Source organism: Olea europaea, chromosome 12 (assembly GCF_002742605.1).
Source record: "Olea europaea var. sylvestris chromosome 12, O_europaea_v1, whole genome shotgun sequence".
In the NCBI taxonomy this organism is placed as follows: domain Eukaryota; kingdom Viridiplantae; phylum Streptophyta; class Magnoliopsida; order Lamiales; family Oleaceae; genus Olea; species Olea europaea.
In genome coordinates, this window is record NC_036248.1 from 22,821,249 (window position 1) to 22,844,947 (window position 23,699).

At 34.0% G+C, this 23,699-nt stretch overlaps 1 protein-coding gene and 1 pseudogene across 1 annotated transcript; both read right to left on the reverse strand.

Moving 5' to 3' along the window:
* Positions 1–1,850: 1,850 nt before the first annotated feature.
* Positions 1,851–2,454, reverse strand: LOC111406109. Its single transcript, XM_023035324.1, has one exon. The coding sequence runs from the start codon at positions 2,310–2,312 to the stop codon at positions 2,037–2,039; it is 276 nt and encodes a 91-aa protein (XP_022891092.1). The 5' UTR covers positions 2,313–2,454; the 3' UTR covers positions 1,851–2,036.
* Positions 2,455–22,918: 20,464 nt separating this feature from the next.
* LOC111406796 overlaps positions 22,919–23,699 on the reverse strand; it is a 9,244-nt pseudogene continuing 8,463 nt past the window's right edge.

Here is a 23,699-nt window from a genome sequence, read left to right on the forward strand (position 1 = left end):
TTACCGTATGAATTTCAACCCTACTTGTCAGCCCATTCACATATTTTTCTACCCCTTTTGTTAGCTGACATCTTCATGTTCTCCTACTTGTTCGACGACACTCATGTTTCAAAAACATCCTCTGGAGAAGAAAATAAGACTTATGCCTTCTTGAAGTGGAAAGAATTTCCAATTGGCACCCTCTTAAGAGGAACAAAATCGATCCAGCAATAGACTCTTTAATTCTTCCCAAGTTTGTATGGATCGATGATGATCTATCAATTGAAAGATGCCCATTCTTTGCTGTCTAAACACGATACAATGGCTTCTACTTTTTCTACCTTCGACAGCTGATTCATTGAGAAATTTCTCTCTATCCTACACAACCACCAATCTAGTTTATCTCCGCTAAACACAGGCATCTCGAGCTTCCAAACTTGCTGCCAATCACTACCATCTCTATTTTGATCGAAAGCGACTGTAATTCCCCCACTGCTAGCCTCCCCTGTTCTTTCCAGACATTTTCCTGTGTCTTGAGCTCATTGATTCATCAAGGGTCCCCGGTGGACACTAGGAGGTGGTCCCTTCCATAACACTTTCCAATCCATCTCCTTCCAATACCTTGCTCATTGCTGCCTTAGGTAGAATCAAAACGGTCATATTCTTTTGGGTTTCTTCCATTAATTACTACATCTTTGCCATGCTCAATGTAAGGTGTTCCACATGTTGCTCCAATCCAGGAGCTCAGCATCTCTAATTTCAATCCCTCTTTTTCCTTCTCCATTAATTCTACCCTGCTCTCTATCTTAATCTGGGCCATTAGGATAAACGTGCCTTGATACTAATAGGATTTAAACTGTAATTGGAAAGGATCTAAGAGAATTACGAAAACAATTTATTTGATTGAAATAAGGGAAAATCATAGCAATAAAAGTAATAACAATTAGCAGTTTGAAAGGATTAATACTCTCCTCTACCACATTTCTACTCTCTAAGTTTTGCCTCCTCATTCCTTCCTACTTCCTCTGCATGTCCACATCAGCCTGCCTTGCTACCAGAATTCTGTTGCTGCGACTCCTCCTCAATCTTCTTGGTCCTTCTAGAATAAGTTTACCTGATTTGGAGGCTTATCACATTGATACTCTCTATTTATATAATGTCACAATGCAACTCAAGTTTCACCATCTCATAACATATCTTATATACTCTGAAAATAAATTAGGTCTACAATGACATAAAACACCTTCAATTTCAAATATTTTTTCCCAATGATCAGTACATGTATGTTACAAGCACATTGAGTAAACTCACCATTAGCTTCTGATGAGAGCATGCCACGTTAGCTTAAATGCTTACAAGCTAAATTTTAACTTAGTGATGAGTAAGTAGGGACTCAATACAACCGTTACATTTTTTTTAGGATCGATGTCTACAATGACCAATATTTCCAGTTGTGTGATTTCATGTAGCCAGTTTTCTACTTTAGAAACAAAGGTCATTATTAGGAGAGTGCATGGTCTATGTTACAAGTATATGGTGGTGGAACTCACCCTTTAGTAAAGGGAGTGTCAAAAATGCTTATATACCCATAAGCCAAGCTTACACTTAGCTGCACCTACTAATAGATCTGTTACAATAGCTGCACCTACTAATAGATCTGTTACAATTTTACATGTAAATCCTAAAAATCATTCTCCCCTTAAAAGCTCCTCCTAAATCTCCTGATACAATTGGTTGTTTATATACAACCATAAAAAAAGACATGTAATATATGAGAATACTTGTATGAACAAGATATCGAGCAACAACAACATAAGCTGACAAAAATTCCACCACAAAAGCAAAACTAAAACTTTCCTTGCGCAGTCACATTAAAATGCCCTATTTCTCATAAGGACCAAACGATCAATTGAAACTCAACATCTCAAACTTACTGATAATCCATTCAATTTTAGAAGCGTGATACACAAATTCAGTAGCCACATATACACTGTTATCATACATATAAATGGGTATATAAAACATTTTACCGATCATCGACAGATGGAGGATCATGATCAGACGGGGAGTTTCTCGACGGAGGAAGGAGGATTGTTGACTTTAGAAATGGCGGCGGAGGATGAGGTGGAGCTGATAGGGTTGAGGGTGGCGAGCATGAGAGGGCGGTCCTTGGCCTCTTCCTCGTCCTCATCGTCTGTATCGTTAGTGGCGAGGTTGACGCAGGAGCAACGGTCAAGGGAGGCGAAGAACGCCGCAGCCACGCTCGTCCCGAACCACCGAGCCACGCCGTCCATCTTCTCGCAATAAGACACAGAGCTGCCCGAATTCTCCATTGCTTTCTTCCTTCGATTCGATCAATTTAGAGAGCGATTTGAACGGTAGATTTGGGGAATTTTGGAGAATCCGACGAGGAGACAAATAATTTTTATTATTATTATTTTTTTTCGCGTGCGTCAACAAGACAAATTGGTAGGCTCCCTGAAAATGAAATTCTTTCAATGTATTTCTTCTAATTATTTAAAATCATTTGTTTATCAAATCTAGTTACAAAAATCAAATCAAAATAAAAGTAGGGATATTTTCAAAAATGTCTAATTTCATCGGTGTCAATCGAAAAATGTCCACATTTTAAATTTAATACTAAATTGTCTATTTTACCCTTAATGAAAAAAAAGAAGCAATTTATTTATTTTTTCAATTTGTTGCGGATTTCGAGAAGTAGCTTCCATGAGAAGCTACATTAAAATGATATTATCGACATTTCAAAATTTTAAATGCCATTCTCAATATTTAATTTCCGTTTATATTTTAAAAGTACACATATCAAATCACAATATTAAATATTCTTAACATTTCAAAAGTTGTTCTCGACATTTTAAATATCTAGAATGACGTTTCATTCCGAATATGACATTTCTCTACACTTGAAATGTAATTCTCGATCTTTCTGTGTCAATGAGAAAAATAGTATTAATTGTGATTTAATATGTGCACTTTTGAAATAAATATGACAGGTTATATGTTAAAAATTTATTGACCAATAATTTTTTTGCAAAAATGTTCATTTCTTATCTTTGTGTGGAATTATAAATTGTTCACAGGGGTATTTTGGTCCAAAATATTTCAAAATAGACATTTTTGCAATGATTTATGAAAGTGGACATCTTTACAAATGGACATGTGAAAGTGGACATTTCAAGTAATTTCCTCATAAAAGTATTAGTTTAAAAAGAATTTTACATTCGATGCACATAGAAGTTAGTATGCACAAACATAGTATGCCAAGAATTAAATGTGTACATCAAATCATCACATACACAAAATACTAAACAACTCCATAGAGATCAAGTCTTTCAAAATTTAATTTTGTAGAAGATCAAATGTTTCGAGATGTTACATGCAACGCATTGATTATCATCTGTATAAATATAATCGTCATCAACTTTAGTCTTAGACTCAAAATTTTTCTAACTAACTTTGTAATACTTCTTACACCTATAAATGGCATCTCATTTGAAAGGGATGAAAAAACCGATATTGACTATTGAGATGAGGAGAGCATTGTGTGAGTACAAAAAGGACATCCGATGTCTAGTAAAAAGGAACTTCAACATGGGCTTCAAAAAAAAGTTTCAACTTTCCATCAACCAAGGAACGACATCAAACACTCTCAAAAGATCGGTCGAATACTTGTCAAATGAGATAAAAAGTAGCAATTCTAAGAGGCACAAATCAACAAAATATCTTGAATTAGAAAAAATATCATATGAGTGATTTTTTCAAAATCAAGAGAAAAACGAATATGACGAGAGAAATGAACCAGAGCATTTTTTAATTTTTCATTGGTGGATATATATCATTTGCTTATCTCGATCATGGTTCAGTTAGTTTATATTTTTTAATGTATAAAAAGTTCTAGTGGGACATCTTATAGTGAAACATCTAGAGTTCTTCTATTTCATTGAGTGTTGCACACTCTTTGCCATGAATGTCATATGAGTTTAGCTTTTTGTAACGTGAATTCATTCTAAATTTTTTAAATTTCAGCCCATCCTACCATCATTTTCTGGTTCCACCCCTAAGTAGTTTTCTCTCAATTCTGTCTAGGGCTCAGGAGGAAAAAAAATATTCTCCATAGATGCCAAGATTTCTTGTCACGTAGAGTTTGTTTTTATATACCTTTCTAGGCTAGTTGCACAATGAATTCATGAGAAGTCACAAGGTTGTGTGCGAATCTTGTGCCTTATGAATCATCTTTCCCATTAATTCGTGTCTCGTGAGATGATTATGAAGATGGAATCACAAATGAATCCTTGTCTCATTGGTAAATTATTGAGACATTGTTCGGTGAACCGTAGAGGATTAGAGAGTTTGCTCAGTTGGTAAACATCCCACCTGCTAGATATTGAATGTAAAGATACTCGAATGTTTTCGTCTTCTACTTTAAGAGCCTTAGTGACTATCGAGGGTTATTACGGTGGTCCATAGACCTGAAACAAACGACTAATTCCATTGGTGAAATCAACAGGCTTTAGTGATATTGCTACAATGGATTCTCAAAGGTTTTATTGAGTCCATGTTCATAATGTACCATTGTACCTAAAGAATGAAGTCTAGAAATGAAAATTTCTCCCTTTGAACCTGCAGTGTATTGTCTCGCCTCAAATAGTAAAAGACATAAAGATGGGAACCATGGTCCCCAATTCGAATCTTTTTGTTTTATTTTATATTTATGATTTCAATTTAAATTGTATTTTAAAAATAAAAAATGTTAACAAATGAAATATAATTAAACGTAACCTTTTTAAAATCCTCAAAGGAACATCGCCGAGGAAGGCCACTTGACTCAGCCTAGTTGCCATCCTTAACAAAGTTTTCTATCTTTTTTACCTTAGTTTTCAATCTTTAAAAGATCAAATCATTTAATTCCCAAAAAACTTTTTGAGTGATCTAAACTTGCAAAAATCATTTATCTCAATTAAAGTTTTTCAACCAACACTTGAGTTATGCTCTTTTGCAATTTATTAAAGTGTTGTACTTACTTCTCTCTTGATACTTAATTGTGTTTATATCATTTATTAAGAGAGAAGCTTTTACTTTAATTTTGTTTTTCTTATTTTGGAATGTGGGTCATGTTGAGGTCACAAAAAACTCAACATTGTAAAAAGGATCGTTGCTTCTTGGTTGTAAGTCACCGAAAGCGTTATAAGTGTTGGATTGCACCATAAGTCAATTCAAAATAGTAAAAAGGCATTGCTCGTGAGGAAGAGCTTGATAACGAGAGACGTAGATCGTAGTTTTAATCGAACCTCCATTTCACATTGTTTGCGCCTTCTATTCCCTTCTACTTGTTATCTTTCTTGTGTTATCTTGCTTGCATATTATTTTATTTGGTAATTGCTTAAATTTGCATTTATTTTCAAAAAAGATTTAGTAACAAATTCACCCTCATCTTGGTTAATTGGTCTCAGGATTTCAATTGGTATCAAAGTTTGGCACTCATTTCTAAAAGATTTTACAATCTTGAGTAATGGCTAACCAAGTTTTTCAAAATCTTAAGGGGCATTGCACATACCGACCTATTTTCTTCGATGGCACAAACTATGGGGGTGTTTGATAGGCATCTTTATGTAAAGATACATTTTAGAATAGTAAATTGATGTGAAATGTGTGATTGGGAAATAAGGAAAAGTTTTTTATTTACGTGTAATATTATTTTAATAAAGAATGTGTGGTTGGGAAATAAGGAAATTTTTTTTATTTACGTGTAATATTATTTCAATAAAGAATGTGTAGTTGAAAAGAAGAGAGAGAAAAATGCATTTTGAAAAAAATAGCTACCAAACGGGACCTATAATTATTGGAAGGCTAGGATGATGATATATGTTCAATCAATTGATTATAATATTTGGGAAGTTATTGAATACGGTCCATATGTTCCGATCAAGACTATTAAAATAGATGGTAAATCATATCAAACTATTCCTAAATCCAAGGAAGAATATGATGAAGAAGACAAGAGAAAATTATCTTTAAATGCCAAGGCTAAGAATTTACTTTATTGTGCACTAGATATAAATGAATTTAATCAAATAAGCACATGTGAATAAGCATATGATATTTGGCATGTCCTTGAAGTCACTCATGTTGGCACAAGTAAGGTTAAGGAAACAAAAATAAATTTGTTGGTTAAAGAATTGAAATTTTTTTAATGAAACAAGGTGAGCCTATTGGTGATATGATTACATGTTTCATTGATATTGTAAATGGTCTTAAAGGATTTGATCGTAAATTTACTAATGATAAACTTGTTAGCAAAATGCTTAGGTCCTTGTTGAATGAATGGAGCCCGTTGAGGATGTTGATCGAGAATACCAAAAATATAAATACATATTTTTTGGAGGAGCTTTAAGGTACATTAATGACCTATGAACTCAATAATGCCAAGGTCAAGGAGATAATAAGAAAAAGCAAGGAAGAATCAAAAGAGCTTCCCAAACAATAAATTGCCCTAAAATCGAAAATTGATGAAGGAACTTCAAATGAAAATATGAGGGATGAAGAGTTTGACGACTTAGTTCTTCTCATCAAAAAATGGAGAGGTCTTCGTAATAATTAAATATTTCAAAAGAATGAGGAAAAGGGCGAAAAAAAAGAAAGAAAATTATTTGCTATGATTGTGATAAGCCCGATTATAAAGGAACTAATTGCCCAAACAAAAAGAAAAATTTCAAGAAAAAGGCACTTCAAGTTTCATGGGATGATAGTGATGATGAGGAACAAAATGAGAACGATAGCCAAGACGAAGTTGACAACATGTGTTTCGTGGCTATCGAAGATGAGGTAAGTCTGAATGAAAAATGTTCCTAGTTATCAAATTCATATGATGAAATGCTTGAAAATTCTTGAAAAACTTACCTTGAGTCATTTTATTCTTAAAAATAATACTTCTTTGTTAAAGGATGAATTTAAGAAAATTTTGGAAAAGCAAAGAAAATGTTGATCATGAATTACTTATTAAGGAAAATATTTCCTTACAAGAAAAAGTGGAGGATTTGATGAAAATCATTCATAAATTCACCGAGGGAAAGAAAATTTTTGATTTAATGCTCGGAAGTCAAAAATGTATTTTTGATAAAAGATGAATTGGATATAAACCCTCTTTAAAACAAAAATCCTTCAAAAATATGTTTGTTGAAGTTTCAAAACTACATATAGTTTTTCTAACAAAAGTGGACATGTAGCCTTTAATTGCCTAGCTAAAAAGAAGCTCTATTTCGAAAAAAAGTATAACTGGATCGAGAATCCACAAAAACTAACTACCAAGGACCCAAGTTCGTATGGGTACCAAAATCAAAACTTGAGTTATTCTTGTAGGTACCGAAGAAAAAAAGAAGCAAATGGTTCTTGGATAGCGGTTGTTCGAAGCATATAACCAGAGATCGATCCTTGCTATCGAACTTTAAAAAGAATAATGGAGGTCACGTAACCTTCGGAGATAATTCTAAAGGTAAAATTATCGATATGGGAAACATAGATAATCACTCATCCCCCTCAATTGAAAATGTTTTACTAGTTGATAACTTTAAACATAATTTATTAAGTATTAGTCAATTATGTGATAAGTGTTATAATATAAAATTTGATTATTCCAAATGCCTTATTAAGGATGCTTTATATCATAAACATTGAATTTGAAAATAATGAAATTTGTTTACTTAGCATGAAAGAAGAATCATAGCTATGGTATGGAAGATTAAGATATGTTAACATGGATCTTCTTTCAAAAATTTCAAAAAATTGTTTTGTAAAAGGTTTACTAAATTTAAGATTTGAAAGAGATAAACTTTGTGATACACGTGAAATTGGAAAACAAGTGAAAATTTCCTTCAAGCCTAAACTTTATGCTTCAAATACAAATACATTACAACTTCTCCACATGGATAAACATTATGCTTTTGTTATAGTCAACAATTTCTCAAGATTCGCTTGGGTTATATTTTTAAGTTTGAAAGAAGTAGCCTTAAAAGCTTTTAGACACTTTTGTAAGAAAGTTGAAATGAAAAAGGTTATTCTATTACAACTATTAGAAGTGACTATGGTGGAGAATTCGATAATGTCGGTTTTGATGACTTTTGTAATAAACATGGATATGAACATAATTTCTCAGCTCCTAGAACTCCTCAACAAAATGGTGCAATAGAAAGCAAGAATCGTACATTGCAAGAAATGGCTCGGACCTAAATGAAAATAATTTACCAAAATATATTTGGGCCGAGGCCGTTAACACCGCTTGCTACATCGTCAATAGAGTTTTAGCAAGCAAAAATAAAACTAAAACTCCTTATGAACTTTGGAAAAATAGGATTCCAAATATTAGTTATTTCAAAAATTTTGGATGTAAATGTTTTATTTTGAATACAAAAGACAATTTGGGAAAATTCGATTCAAAATCCGTTGTAGGAATTTTTTTGGGATTCTAATCATCTAGCAGAGCATATAGAGATTTTAACAAATGAACTCTAATCGTTGAAGAATCCATGCATGTTATTTTTGATGAAACTGACTATTTTATTTCAGAGAAAGGTAGTGATGACGATATAAGTTTGGAACCTCCATTTTATCAAATGAAGATTTCAGACCAAAGTAAGGAGGTACCAAATGAAGAACAAAAGGAGGAATCAAATGCTCAAGAGAATGAAAAAACAAAGCGAGGCACAAAGTGATCCCCCACTACCAAAAGAATAGAAGTTTGTTCCATCTCATCCTAAAAAGCTTATTATACTTAATCCATCGAAAGGTGTCGCTACTAGAACCTCTTATGAAAATTATCTCGGTAGTTGTGCATTTATTTCTCAAATCGAACCTAAAGATTTTAAAAAAGCTGAGTTTGATGAGTTTTGGATTCTAGCGATGTATGAAGAATTAAATCAATTTGAAAGAAATCATATTTGGAACTTAGTCTCTAAACCAAACCATCAAACCATCTTTAATATTAAATGGGTTTTTAGAAACAAAATAGATGAAAATAGAATAATTGTGCGTAACAAGACTAGAATAGTGGCCTAAGGTTACAATCACGAAGAAAGTATCGATTTTGAAGAAAGATTTGCACCCGTAGCTAGACTAGAATCCATTCACATGCTCCTTGCATTTACATGTTGTAAAGATTTTACACTTTATCGAATGGATGTTAAAAGTGTATTTCCAAATGGATTTATTCAAGAGGAAATTTTTGTTGAGCAACCTTCCGATTTTAAAGATTATAAGTATCCGGATCATGTATTTAAATTTAGAAAAGCTTTTTAGGATTCGAAACAAGCTCCAAGAGCTTGGTACGAACGTTTGAGCAAATTTCTTCTTTCAAATGGTTTTTCAATTGGAAAAGTGGATACTACAATTTTTTTGTAAAAACTCATAAGAAAGATATGCTTATTGTTCAAATTTATGCTGACAATATTATTTTTGGTGCCACAAACATCTGTCTTTGTGAAGAATTTTCAAATTGTATAAGTAAAGAATTTAAAATGAGCATGATGGGAGAATTAAAATTCTCCGTTGGTCTTCAAATTAAACAAACAAAAGACCGTAATTTCATAAATCAATATAAGTACATATTAGACATACTTAAAAGATTTGATATGCATGACCTAAAGCCTATGAACATACCCATTAGCACGTCGCTAAAGTTTGACAAAGATGAGCATGGCACTCCAGTTGACGTCACAAAATATCGAGATATGATTGGATGCCTTCTTTATTTGACTGCTAGTTGACCCGAAATTATCTTTAGTGTATGCTTATGTGCCAGGTTTCAATCTAATCCTAAGGAATCACATTTACATGCAGTAAAAGAAAATTTTCGATATCTTAGTGAAACTAGAACCTTAGGACTTTGGTATCCAAAGGAGACTCACATTGATCTAATTAGTTATTCGGATATCAATAGGGCCGGATGTAATATTGAACGAAAAAGTACTATCGAAAATTGTCACTTTCTAGACTTTGCAGTTGTGTCTTGGTCTAGCAAGAAACAAAATTTCGTTGCTTTATCTACTGTCGAGGTGGAATACATTTCTGCCGCAATTTATTCTATCCAAGCACTTTGGATGAAACAAAATCTTTGTGATTATCACTTATCTTATGATTATGTGCCTATTATGTGTGATAATACTAGTGCTATCAACTTGTCAAGAATCCCATCTTGCATTCACGAATTAAGCATATTAAAATTCGACACCACTTTTTCAAAGATCACGTATAAAAGGGAGATATCATGTTAGAATTTATAAAAATCGAGGACCAATTAGCCGATATCTTCACTAAACCTCTAGCGCATGATCAATTTTCTCCTATTCGAAGAGGTTTAGGAATTATCAATGAAAATGAAGCAGAAAAAAATTGTTTTTGCAAATATGGTCTTTTATTTGTGTGTCACCATATATTTTAAAAAAACATCTGGACAAGTCTAAGTGCATCCGGACACAATGGTCCAATTTGACAAAGAGTTTAACTCTGTCAATTCGGATGTCCGGATCATGAATCGGACATCCAAATGTACGTAATTCCAGTTTTTAAATGTGTATTTGTCCATTTCATCTTCCATTTTTTCTTCACTTTTTCTCCCTACAAACATTCAAAATCCAACACAAATTGCTATAGAAGCTTCAATCCTTCATCAAATCCACATACCCACGTGATTAACACCTCTCAATTGGCTTTTTTTCCTTTCAAAATCCCTCATTTTCTTTAAATTAAGCCCTAGTTTCTCGCCTCTTTGACACTTCACAAAATTCAAATATGTTGGGATCTCAACATAGCAAAAGGGTTGGGAAACGTGTAAAGCAATCCATTAGACGATCTCATCCGTTTTCTTCCGAAGAAGATATAGATTTGGAACCTGAGGTACCAGTCAATCCTTTTGATAAATCCCAATTTTAATAGGTAAAAATGTTGATTTTGCCGACTTTATGGTTGAAGCTCCTGCATTTCATATGGAAAAATCTTTTGAAAATATGGGTTGGGTCTCTGTTGCAGCATTAGAACATGCATATCCATGACTCATGAAGGATTTTTATAAAAACATGTTTACAAATCTTCGTTCAGATAGCATTTCATATTTACTTAAAAATAAACGCATTGTCATCACTAAAACACTCATTCGTGATATTTTAAACCTTGAGCCATTTGACATACAATTTTTTCTTCACAAAGTACATCCTACATTCAAAGGTTATAATCCTATCGAAACTTGTCGTTGTGTTACTGGAAAGGATTTTGAAAATATAACAAAACTTCGTGCAAATCAATTGACTCTTCCATGCAAGGTACTACATAACATCATTAACATATCATCTTACCTAGAAAAAGTCACAGTGATGAAGTTAGCTCATTCAATCTTTTTATTCTCAATTCTTTTCTTGTCGATCGAAATTTAGATTTTCCCACTATTGTATTAGGTATCATAAATTTCGTTCATTCATCATGTTATGTCAAAACTTGGCCATACGAGATGCTTCTCACCAAAATTTTTTAAATATTTTGGCGTTTCCTTGGATGATGAGACTTTCACATTTCGACCCATCGATATCATAAACATCCAAACACTAAACACATGAAAATCAGAAAAGACCATGGTCAATAGGTAGCGCATACAAAAGGTTTTGACCCTACCTCGGGTCCATCTACTCTTGCTTTCGAAAAAGAAGCCAAAGAAGAGATCGAGGATGAGCCTGAAGCTCCAGCTCTAGCTCCAGCTCCAGCTCCCACCTCTTACATTCCAAGCTCCAGCATATCCCATCCATCTCAATTCCCGCTTCCACCATCGCCTTTGGCACCCTAGTTTCTTAATACATTTTCATTTGTCGGATGTTACTTTATTATCAAACTATAAAATTCTGTTTTCGCACTTTCATATTATTTGACTGCTTAGCACATTATGTATTGAAGTTCCTATGGTTGACATCTTTATAAGAATCTTTTGTTCTATTATTTCTTTTTCTTATACCAAAAGAAGAAAGATAAGTAGATGATTATGCAAAACGGGGAAACATTGTATAGAAGAACATATAAAATTTTGTATGCATATTGACACGGGGAACTTAAGTAAAAACAATAGGGAGAATATATGGGAATATACTTCCAATATTCAAAATTTATGTTCCTTGTTATTTTGTACCAATTCAATTTGTTTAATATCTATATTGCAAATCATCTTTTTTGTCATAATCAAAAAGTGGAAAATTGTTGACCTAATGGTTGACTTTTCGTTTTGATTATCACAAATAAATTGCATTTATTTCTAACAAATTGAATTTTAGTATTGATAGTGATCAACTAAGAATGAAGATACAAGAATCGAGATCAAGAATCATGTATAGTGACAAAAGATTTTGGCGCTTGATGATCAACATGAAAGCAAATTGGCAATTGACAAATTTTAAAATGGAAATCTAGCCTTCGCGTCAAAAATCACATTAGAGAAGAGATTGATCATCAAATTCAAGACATTCGATATAGATCCATTTTGAACTCAAATTTAAAGGTAAAACACTTCAATATTTCGCATCGACTATAATTCAAAAGAATTTTTATGCACGAAAACTTTCTCACAACACAAAACAATACTTGTATAAAAATTATTTTCAAAAAATAAGTATTTCGATTTCAAGATTAAATATTTACAAAAATACTTATCTATACAAAATCCTTCAAATACCTACATAGAGAAAATTCATCACGAAAGAAAAAGTCCGGATAGGCAAAAAGAAGTTCTGCCCATCCAGGCGTCCAGATCCCAACCGGACGTCCGGATCCAATGTTCGGACCGACAGATTTTTAGCGGTTTGAGAGTTATAAATACCACTTCTTTCATAATTGAAACAACAATTATTGAGCATTTAAGAGTGCCATTTATTGATCTTTACTACCTTAGTTAGCCATTTGAAAGTTAAAAATACCACCTCTTCTTGCATATTTGAAACAACAATTCTTGAGCATTTAAGAGTGGCATTTATTGATATTATCTATCTTAGTTTTCAATCTTTAAAAGATCAAATAATTTAATTCTTGAAAATTGTTTTGAGTGATCTAAACTTGCAAAAATCATTTATCTCAGTTAAAGTTTTTCAACTAACACTTAAACTATACTCTTTGTAATTTATTAAAGTGTTGTACCTACTTCTCTCTTAATACTTAATTGTGTTCATATTATTTATTAAGAGATGAGCTTTCATTTGTAATTTTGTTTTTCTTAGTTTTGGATTGTGAGTCGTGTTTAGGTCCGGGAAAGCTCAACATTGTTAAAAAATTAGTGCTCATCAGTAGTAAACAACTGAAAGCGTTGTAAGAGTTGGATTGTACTATTAGTTAATCAACAATGGTGAAAAAGACCTTGCTCGTGATGGAGGGCTTGGTAATGGGGGACATAGATAGTTTTGGGATCGAACCTCTATATCACATCGTTTACACCTTCTATTCCCTTCTATTTATTATCTTTCTTGTATTATCTTGCTTACATATTATTTTACTTGGTAATTGCTTAAATTTGCATTTATTTTCAAAAAAGACTTAGATTACTAATTCACCCCCTCTTAGTTAGTCGGTCTTGGGATTTCAAGTATTGGTATGTACCCGAATTTTATTTTTTCACTATTAGTTGACAATGTCAAAGTTATTCTATCAAATTCTTTTTATAGATAGTTTTGATGATTAAAAAAGAAAAAGAAAAATCCTATGATTTTTTTAATTGTTCATTGCATAGTGAAAAAAAGAAGGCATTTTCTTCTTCTCTTAAGTAAAAAATGAATTTGAATCGGTGAGAACCATGTGAATGATTACAATATTTGATTCACAGGGTTCTCATCGATTTCCATAACGTTTTTTTTTTTTTTTTTTATCTCATATGCATTGTAACTTTTTTATTTGTAAGAGTCTTTTTTGAATCCTTTTGATTTCAGTTAGATGTTATTGTAAATGAACCATAACTATGAATCTGATTCTTGAGTAAAGAAATTAGGGTTTTAGACAAGGAAGAAAGGCCAATACTAGCCAATTCTGAGTTCCTTTTGACTAATTATAGAAATATCTCTAAAAAATTTACTAATTATTTAACTGTTGGTGGGTCTCTTTTTATTGTTGTCCAGAAAGAGGAGCTTTTGCACAATTTCCTTCGGATCTCGATAAAGTTACTCAGAATCAATTGGCAAGAGGTCAACAATGGGCTAGCTACTTTCTTTGAGGTACAACCTTTTCTGTCCATGTCTATCTCAAAGCCTATCCCATCATGGGAGGGGGGTCTTTGTTACCATGGATTTTTTTTTCTTTTAATAGACTATTTAATTATTCAAATTGAACTAATCTCGCACTATAACCTTAGTCGTAGCTTATTGGCTTGAGATTATCCATTGAGTGGTTCGTACTTACGACTTGGACTATTTGTTTCATGGCTCACAAGAAATCATTATCCCTATGAGATTGATTGAACAAAGCTTCTTGCTACATATAAATGCCCTACAAGCCATACAAGACAGAGTAGGAAATGTAAATGCGAACTCAAGAAATTGTCAGGTCATCTATAACTGTTTAGTTAAAACAAGAATTCATTTTAAACAAACCATCAAAGCTCGGGTCGGTGTGTGATCATCTTTAGTGAAGCAACCATTCAGATTCTCTCTCCGTCCATGATGAATACCCCTAGTCGGTTACGACAGGACGTGATTCCAGTGGCGAACGGGTGACTAATGCCTAAAAACCTGCCCTTGGAAGAGGAACAATAGCTAGAATAGCTGCTAATACCCCGTAGGCTGAGGAGCAAAATGAGGGGCAGTGTCACGGCCGCTCCATTCCACTGCGGTCTCATGAACTGAACTTCAGTGCCTTCTCTTTTCTATCCATGAGTTACTTAGAAAGTGAAAAGTTGGATTATGAAATTGTGAAACATAATTTTTGAATTGGATTAATACTTTAGATTGTTGCTTTCTATTCCATTTATCATCCTTGAGTTTTCTTGAACAGACTGTCAGCGATAAGCCGGAGGAAGGTGAGGATAACGTCACAAACGCAGGCGACCACATAGAGTTTTGCTCTGGCTGGTTAGGCTTTAGGGAGTGAAATTAGGGAAGTTCTTTCTCTCTCAAGCCCTGATTACGCCCAGAGAATAACATGGTAGTGGTAGTACAGTTTTGGGATGTCGATTCCACATGGAGATGGAAAATCACTCAAAGAATCCAAGGGGTGAATGTTCTCTCGAAATGTGTGGTGGGATTTATTTATTGATAGGAATGAAATTTAAATATCAATGGGTGAAGTAGTGAAGCGCCAAAATTCTCTCATTTGGTTTGGATCATTCAACATTATCAGTTCATGCTTATAACTCAATTAAAGATGTTAAACTTAACTCTCTAATTGGAAAATATAACTTTAAGCACCAATTCAATTTAACAATAATTGTAATTATTAAATTTCTAAAACACATTTCCACATTTAATTATTGAAATCAAATTCAAAAGCGACCATATACATCAAGCATAAGGCAGTAAAAAATCACACCAATAACATTAATTAATAGAAATTGAAATTGAAATTCAACAAATATTTCAATTGTTCGATAGAAAAAGCATGACTAAATCATGAAAAATCTAATAAATATTAAACCAATGTCAAATCACATTCAAGATATGGAAATTTAAATCCTAGAATTGTTTATCGATGAAAATACTAGACTACATGAATTAAAGGATGTTGAAGTCACCAAAACAGATTGAGTTCCTTCGTGGCTTCACCAAGATTGTTAGTCCTCCATGGAATTTTTTGTGCCAAAGATGAGAGAAAAGTGTATGGGGCATTCTCTAGGTCGTAGATAAGAATTAGGGCTTATATATGGTGTAGAAGATTTGTTTCCATATGCGGTTGAACGGAATTAGGAAACCAGAAAATTCGCGCCAACAACTTTCATTATTTTGGCCATAACTTTCTCTTCCGATGTCCGATTAAGACAATTCAAAGTACATTGGAAAGCTGTCAAAAAGGGATATATTTTTCTAGAAATAGATCTTTCCAAATTCGAAAGTTTATTGGGGGGAAAATGGATCACAATCTCTAACTGCGGTTAAAAATCGATTTGTAAAAATGTAATGGTCATATTTCACTTCTTATGACTTCTAATTGCAACCAATTGACCCCTAGGATTGTCAAATCATCATTCCATTGCCCCATATCATCTTTGAATTATTTGAAACTTGGTCTCTAAACTTTCACTTGCTTCCATTTTGATCTTTTTTCACTCCGTTTCTCCTGAATTCCATTGTATCCATCCATTTGCAAACTATATCAAAATATAAGATTACTTAATAAGTATAAATGGATGAATTACTTAAAATTTTGTGATATTATCAAGCCCCATAAAGCCATAGGGTAGATGCTTTAATAGCCTTTTTGTGGTAGATGTCAACGGTTCAAGTTCGTTTATCTCCGACTCATGAACTTAGCCGACGCAAAGCTATATGATAGCACCCAAGGGAAAAGTGACTTTCACTACCTTTTTTAAAGGAGAGAACTCATAGGAGCCATTCAACAAATCCCTTTGAATTGACCATAAGTCCTTCTAGTTCAAGGGAATATTATGACTCTCACGGTTATAGATCCTATGCAGTATCCGAAGGATAAAAGCATGAGAGACTTTTTTTTGGGATAGTTGTTTTCCGGGGTAGCTGAGTACAGACTTTTTTTTCTCTCCACATTGATAGAAGTAGATGAATGGGAATTAAAAGTAGTAGATCTTTTAGCCCTTATCGTCGTGGGGGAAAAATCGGACTATTTGGAGGAGTTGGAGTTGTAAAATGGTACTCATTAATTATAGATAACTAATGATTTATTTGATTTGAAAACAAAAATGCTAGTTATATATTATATTCAATTGAATATAAAATATTCAAGCAACATAAATGAAGTGACTTGGACAAAAAAGAAGTGACTTGGACAAAAAGAAAAGAAGTGGCTTTTTTTCCCAAAACAAGTACATGTTCAAGCATCATTAATCAACTTCTTATCAATCTTGATTCATTTCAACATGAACAATAGTTAATGAGTGTCAACTAAGTATCGTAAGTAAATTTCTTCTGGATGTTCAATCATTTGATAACCAGAGTCATTCTTTGATATGCCTTTCACTTTCGAGTAGCTTTGCACCTCGAGCTCTAGTAACTAGGGAGTGAGACTTAACTTTTTAAGGAGGCTATCTGTCGCTTTCTTTCATAACAAAGCTGTTATTCTCAAGTAGCATAGAAGTCTCTCGTGCGGACGAAGGAGGTTGGTTCACAGGTACAACCTTTGTAACTTCATGGTATACCCATGAATTGGCTAGTACCTGTTTGGAAGGCAGCCTGGCCTAGAACAGTAAGAGCTCCATCTGTGGCATTTGTCCTGAGAAAAGTCTTTCTTCTATCTTAAACCTTCCACTAACGACAAGCTCTATGGAGTCAGTTATAGTGATCCTGCTACTGCGAAAAATTTGCTAGCCAAAATAGGCTTTTTACACTGGCTTTCAGTTAAAAAGTGGAGGATAAAAGCTAGCACCGGAATTGGTAGGAATTTCATACCTCTTTTCATCTTTGAAATTCGGAGCAGCACCAATGACAAGAATAGGTACTTTCTGTTCGCTCACTGTCTGCTAAGACTGGTTAGACCGTATTGTACATCCTCTTTACGGGGTGGAGATAATGGGGTCAGTCCATGGATTTTACTTCATTTTCTTTTGTCGCAATCACTACCTTGGTCTATCATTCGAAGTCTTCGCGGTCGGTGATTGGGTTGCAGTTTTGATCTTTTTCCTTCTTTTTTGATGATGTAAAATCCTCTTCTTTTTGTTTTCTCCTAGGTTTTATTTTTCCTCATTTATTTATACCATGCATTCTTCTTATGGCTAGATCCAATCTCCTAGTCTCTGTGGAAAAGAAAAAGAATTTGATAGGTACAAAGACTCAATGGAAGTTGTTCTAACAAATGGAGTAACTGCGTTGGTAGAGGAATCTTTCCATCGAAACTTCAGAAAGGATGAAGGATAGTTCCAATAGAAAAGAAATAAGGGATGTTTGGGATGATTTTTCAATCTTTTCTACTAGGTAATCTATTATCCTTATGCATGAGCTTTATTTTCGAGACCTTAATAAGGCTTTCCTATAAGATTACTTTCCACCGCAACACATTGATATCATCGTGGATAGGGCTACTGGCGATTAAAAAAATCAATAGTGATTAGTTCTGTCTCAATTTGTATTTTATAATATCATTAGGAAAACACAATTTGGACAAATTAGAGATGTTGTAAGGAGAGCCATTATTGGGCATATAGCAAGATGTAACTTTTAACTACAACTACTATACTCTAACTCAATATAATGATAATGTATTATCCAGTTAGTTACTTGAGCTTTGCTTCGTAGACAGCTTCATTCCCTCATTGCTTCTTTCTGGTGACTAGCTTCTCAAGTGAATGCTAAGCCATATTAGTTTGATTGGTTGTCCAAGGGAAAGGTGGATTTTGGCATGCCCGAGCTAAGATTGGTACTTTGCCTGCTTTCTTGCTTGCCTTTCTCTCCTTAGAAGCGTTGGTTGAACCATCAGACTCTGTCTCTATTGATCAGAATTTGTGCATAGCTTTTGGTCTTTGACATCAAAAAGAAGGTTGTAATAAATTCACCCAGACGTTTTTGGGATGCCGTTAATAACCAACGAATGGCAAGTGCCTTTCCTTGTGTGGAAAATTTCTTCTTTTTGTGTTTTTTGTTTGTCCACTACTTATTATGTTATTTTATATTATTATATGAAATAAATTTAAAATGTTCTTATACATCTTAAAAAATCGAAACCAATACTACGAATACCCATTTTCGCCTTGGTCCGGGTAGTAGTCAGTATTGAGAAATCTAATTACATTTGGATCGGGCTACAAAAATAAATGTTGAGACGCTTCGAGTAGAAACTCAAGATCGGCAAGCGGAAGGGTTTCTGAGAGGTTTTAGTGATAGCGCATTTGTTTTGTGTACAAAATGTCACGAGTTCAAATCTTAACATCCCTACCCATTACTGCTCTTTTTTCCCAATCTGTGAAGTCATTTTTGGAGAAAAAACTATACATTTTTTGGGATATACGTGCCATTACAGCTGGTGTTGACCAGCTTTGCGATACAGACGGACACGAAGAAAAATGCAGGCAGTGATCGACTTATTACTTTGATGACATGTCCAGACCTTTCCGATTGACTAACCTTCGAGTTTTACTTGGGTGGCTGGAAAGCACACAACCCCCGCATGGAAAGGAAAGGATAATGGATTGGCTCAGAGGGCAAATTCAGCAAAAGGAAGACAATTAAGTCCACTTCCAAGCAAGTCGCCTATAGAAAGAATCCATTGTGCCTTTTGGCTTTTGTTGATCATAATCCGGCCTTTGATTTGTTATGCTCCCATAATAGTTTCATAAGAAACTCAAGCATCTCATGAGCTTATTATCCTAGGTCGGAACAAGTTGATAAGATCCCCTTTTTTACATGCCCATGTCCCCGTGTGGCGACATGGAGAGAAAAAAGGAAAGAGAAGGATGGGATTCTCTCGCTTTTGGCTGGTCCATTTTCAATCTCGGTAAAGTCAATCTTGTTGCAATAGAAATGAACAAGAACAAACCAAATCATTCTTACCTTTGGATTGCCTCAACTCGAAGCATAAGACCTATAACCCAACTCAACCAAATTAGTTGGCACTGAAACTATCCGAGCTCATTAGTTTACCCCCATCTATTTGAATAATGGGTCTCAACTCAAGAGGAAGAACTAGTAATAAACACAAAACCATCTTTAGGTTGAGGATTGCCAGAGAACGAGTCTGCAACTAGAAAGGAGATGGAAAACTCCAGATTAACAAGCGACGACAATACGGTTGGCTTTCTTCGGGCACTTCTAACACTCCTGGATGAGCTTCAAATAGAACATTATAATTTCGGGTCAACTTATCGTATTTCTCGATAGTTTCGTAGTAGGATATGGACACATAGATTACTAAAATAGCATGGTAATCTTTGTTTTAGTATTCTGAAGAAATAATTGATTTAACAATTGACAGAAGGACCACGGGCACTTCTTCGAATTTCGAAAAGGAAGAGTAAACCACATGGCTTATTTTTCTATCTACAGCCAATCTATGTAGAAGAGAAGGTTCCATCGAAACAATTATTTATTTCAGTTCAGAGTTCCTTCTTTCTTTCTTTTTTCTTTTGAAAAAAGGGAGAGAATACAAGGTCGAGTGGTTTCTTGGTCCTCAATGAGTACTCATGGATTCAAGGGTACGAGAAGAGGGATACCCTTTGCCTCTCAAACTACAAGCTCATACGAAATAAGTAGCTTCCAAATAAAGGTAAAAATTCCTAATGAACTCCTAATTCTGTCTTTTTGTTAGCCTATCCACATCCTATTAGGGCCAATCCTCCCACGTAGCCAGTAGGCAATCCGGATGATATGGCTACCTGGAAAGCCGCTTACTCCAACTACCGTCCATGTATGATCCATACTAGATCTAACCATATGCTCTGGTATATTTCTTTTATTTTATTAGAGGGATTTCTCTTGATTGAATACAAAAAAAAAAAAAGAAAAAAAGACCACCCCCTTTGTGCTTCGATAGGTCTAGGTAAGGTATATGAAGAAAAAGCCTAGTACAAATTTATATTTTTTGGGAATTGGCTGGAATGTGTTCTTATCTATTAATAGGGGCTATTGGTAGGATTCATCCAGTCGAAGTAACTAACAACTTTGAATTGAAGTAATATTATTATTGAATCATCAGAACGATTTCAATTTCTCTCCTTTTTTGTTTCTAATCAAAGAATCTTTGTGAATCCATAGGACTTCATCCTTCCATTTCTTGGTTCCTAGAATCTATTAGACCCAAATGGATAAATGATCAAATTGCTACCCTTCATATCAGAGGAGTTAAAAAATACTATGATGGCTGCTATGATTCAATGAGAATGGATAAGAGGCTCGTGGGATTGACATGTGGGATAGGGATGGCTGTATTTTTGGAAGCGAACTCTGGGCGAATAAGAAGATTGAAAGTGGCAATATTTATATTGTTATCCCAATAGTAAATACCCAAAATGGGACGGTAGGTCTCTTAACGCCTTCTTTTTGCTTCTCATCAAAGTTATTTCTCAAAGACTCACAGGGTAAGGAAGAAGGGGGAACAAGTACACTTGGAGAACGCAGTACAACATAGAGTTGTATGCTACATTTGGAAAGGATGAACTACTCTCGAAAACCCTGACACTAAGAGACAAAAGCTAGAGCGAATAAGATTAGATAGCTCAGTAAACGATGGATACTATGCGCTTTACATATCGACCCTTGCAAGGCTGTAGCTAACAGGTTAAGAATCCCATCTGGGGAGTACATTAGCAAGAATAAAACACAAAAGAATTGACGGGAGAAGGCCAGGGATGAATCGAAAAAGAAATCTTTATTGGTTCTACTTTCTATTTTTTATGAAGAGAATGAATCTTTTTCTCAAAGGATTAGAAAAAAAGGGTCCGATTATTCTGGGGGTATTGACTACATCTTTTGGCATAAGTGGTTATTCCTTACCTTGGGACAAAATTGGTTATTGGGTGATGAAAATTGTAACAGGTGTGCTTGAACCTATGCAATGGGTGGTTGATACCACTTTCTATCAGTAAATGTGTCCTTCCTTATTCCTCATTAGAAGGCCCGATTCATCAAAATTTTCCTTTATTTCTTCTTTTTTTTTCTTTATGAATTTTTCTAATCTATTGTTAAAATAAATATGATAAAACCAATATTATAAAGACAATAAAATTCTAATTCATTCACTTCAAGGCTGGTTCTGAACGCCGCATAAGATCATCTTCAACCAACGTGATTTGATGTAACTGTTAAGACCATCTATGGGATAATTACATTAGGTAGTAGATGCAGGACCTGTCTTAACCGCAAGTGCATTAGCTATTCAATTCCATCCTCAAGAGAGGTGTTAAACTTTTTATCATCCTGGCATCGAGCTATTTTTTCTTAGGACCTCCAATACAGTATTGTCACTGCAGTAGAGTTTAACCACCAAGTTCGAGATGGATTGGTCTGGTTCCTCTATGCCTTTTACCTCAACGGATCCAATAAATAATCAATTAATTTCACCCTTTCTATGAAAGGATGTTAGAGGGCAGAATTAAATTTCCAAAACAAAGGGGCTTTTTTTCTTTCCTATTTTTCCATTTTTTTAAAGTTCCCATAGAAGAAATAACAAATCCTAAAAATACTGATATTAGATCTTTTAAACCGATCTCATCTTTATCAAACTTCTTTGTCTTTGTCTTTCAAAAAATCACACGGAGTTTAGAACTTAACTCTAGCCTCAGGACTATAGAACAAAGGATTATCCAGGACCCACACCGAGGTATTGACGGTGACTTTCAAATCTAGTAAAACAAAATATGTACTATGAGATAGAATCAAAGACAGTGAACAAGTCGCTCCTCTAGCTATCACCTTTCAGTGTCAGTGTCGGCCTAGCAGATTACTTTCGCTGTTCGTGTTCTTTCCAATCTCTACGCATTTCACTACTCCACTAGAAATTCCCTCTATCCCTACCATACTCCATCTTGGTGGATTCGATCGCCTATCTAGGGTTGAGCCCTGAGATTTGATGGCGGACAAAAAATTGGAGCAAGAAATAAAATGAAATAGTTTAGTAAAAATTTTCTACTCAAGGTAATTTTATTAAATGTATTTTGTAACGTATGAGAAACGAATTCCATTTGTGTATGTGCTTCTAATAAAGATAATGGATTTTCCATAGCCTTTCGTAGCATTATATGTTATAAGTAAAAACATGGGCTTTTCCCAGGTCATGAGATTTCAGATGTTGATACCCTGGACCATCAGTCAAATTTATACTTAACTCCTAGCTTGATTATTTTTAGATAATAGTAGATAGAAACAACGCTTGCAAGGAGTCCTATTAAAACCAAGAAATATAGGCCTGCCTACCATCCACACCAAAATAAAATAGAGTTTTCTGAAAAAACCTGCTAGTGGACGATCAGTTCTGGTACATAGACCAATTAATACAATGCAAGAAAAAGTTCCTAAATTCATGGAGATATAGAACAACATAAAAGTTATCATGCTTGCATGTCCATCATTTGAGTCTCCAATAATTATTCCAATAATTACATATGTGATTTGACCTATGGACGAATATACAAGCATACATTTTATGCTTATTTGAGTAATAGTAATGATATTTCCCAATATCATGCTAAGAATAGTTAGGATTTCCTGAAGAAGATGTCATTCGTTTGATAAGAAATAAAAAAGAATATCAAAAATTCAAGTGACTAAAGCTGAAACAGCTACTTTAGAAGTAACAGAAAGAAATAAAACGACTAGAGTGCAAGAGTCAGAATTGAAAAGAGGATCATCGGCGACATATTTTTTTCAAACGAGGTCCTCGATAACGCGACATAAAGACTCCATATTCCTAGTTAGAATTTTATTTTTATTTTTTTTATTTTACAGATTAAACCTAAACTAAATAAAGTGAAATCTACTGAAGTAGTGTACTTGTACTATAAAGAAGAATGAGGTAAATTGGATAAATATCCATACTTTTTTTTATATATATATATATATATATATATATATATATATATATATATA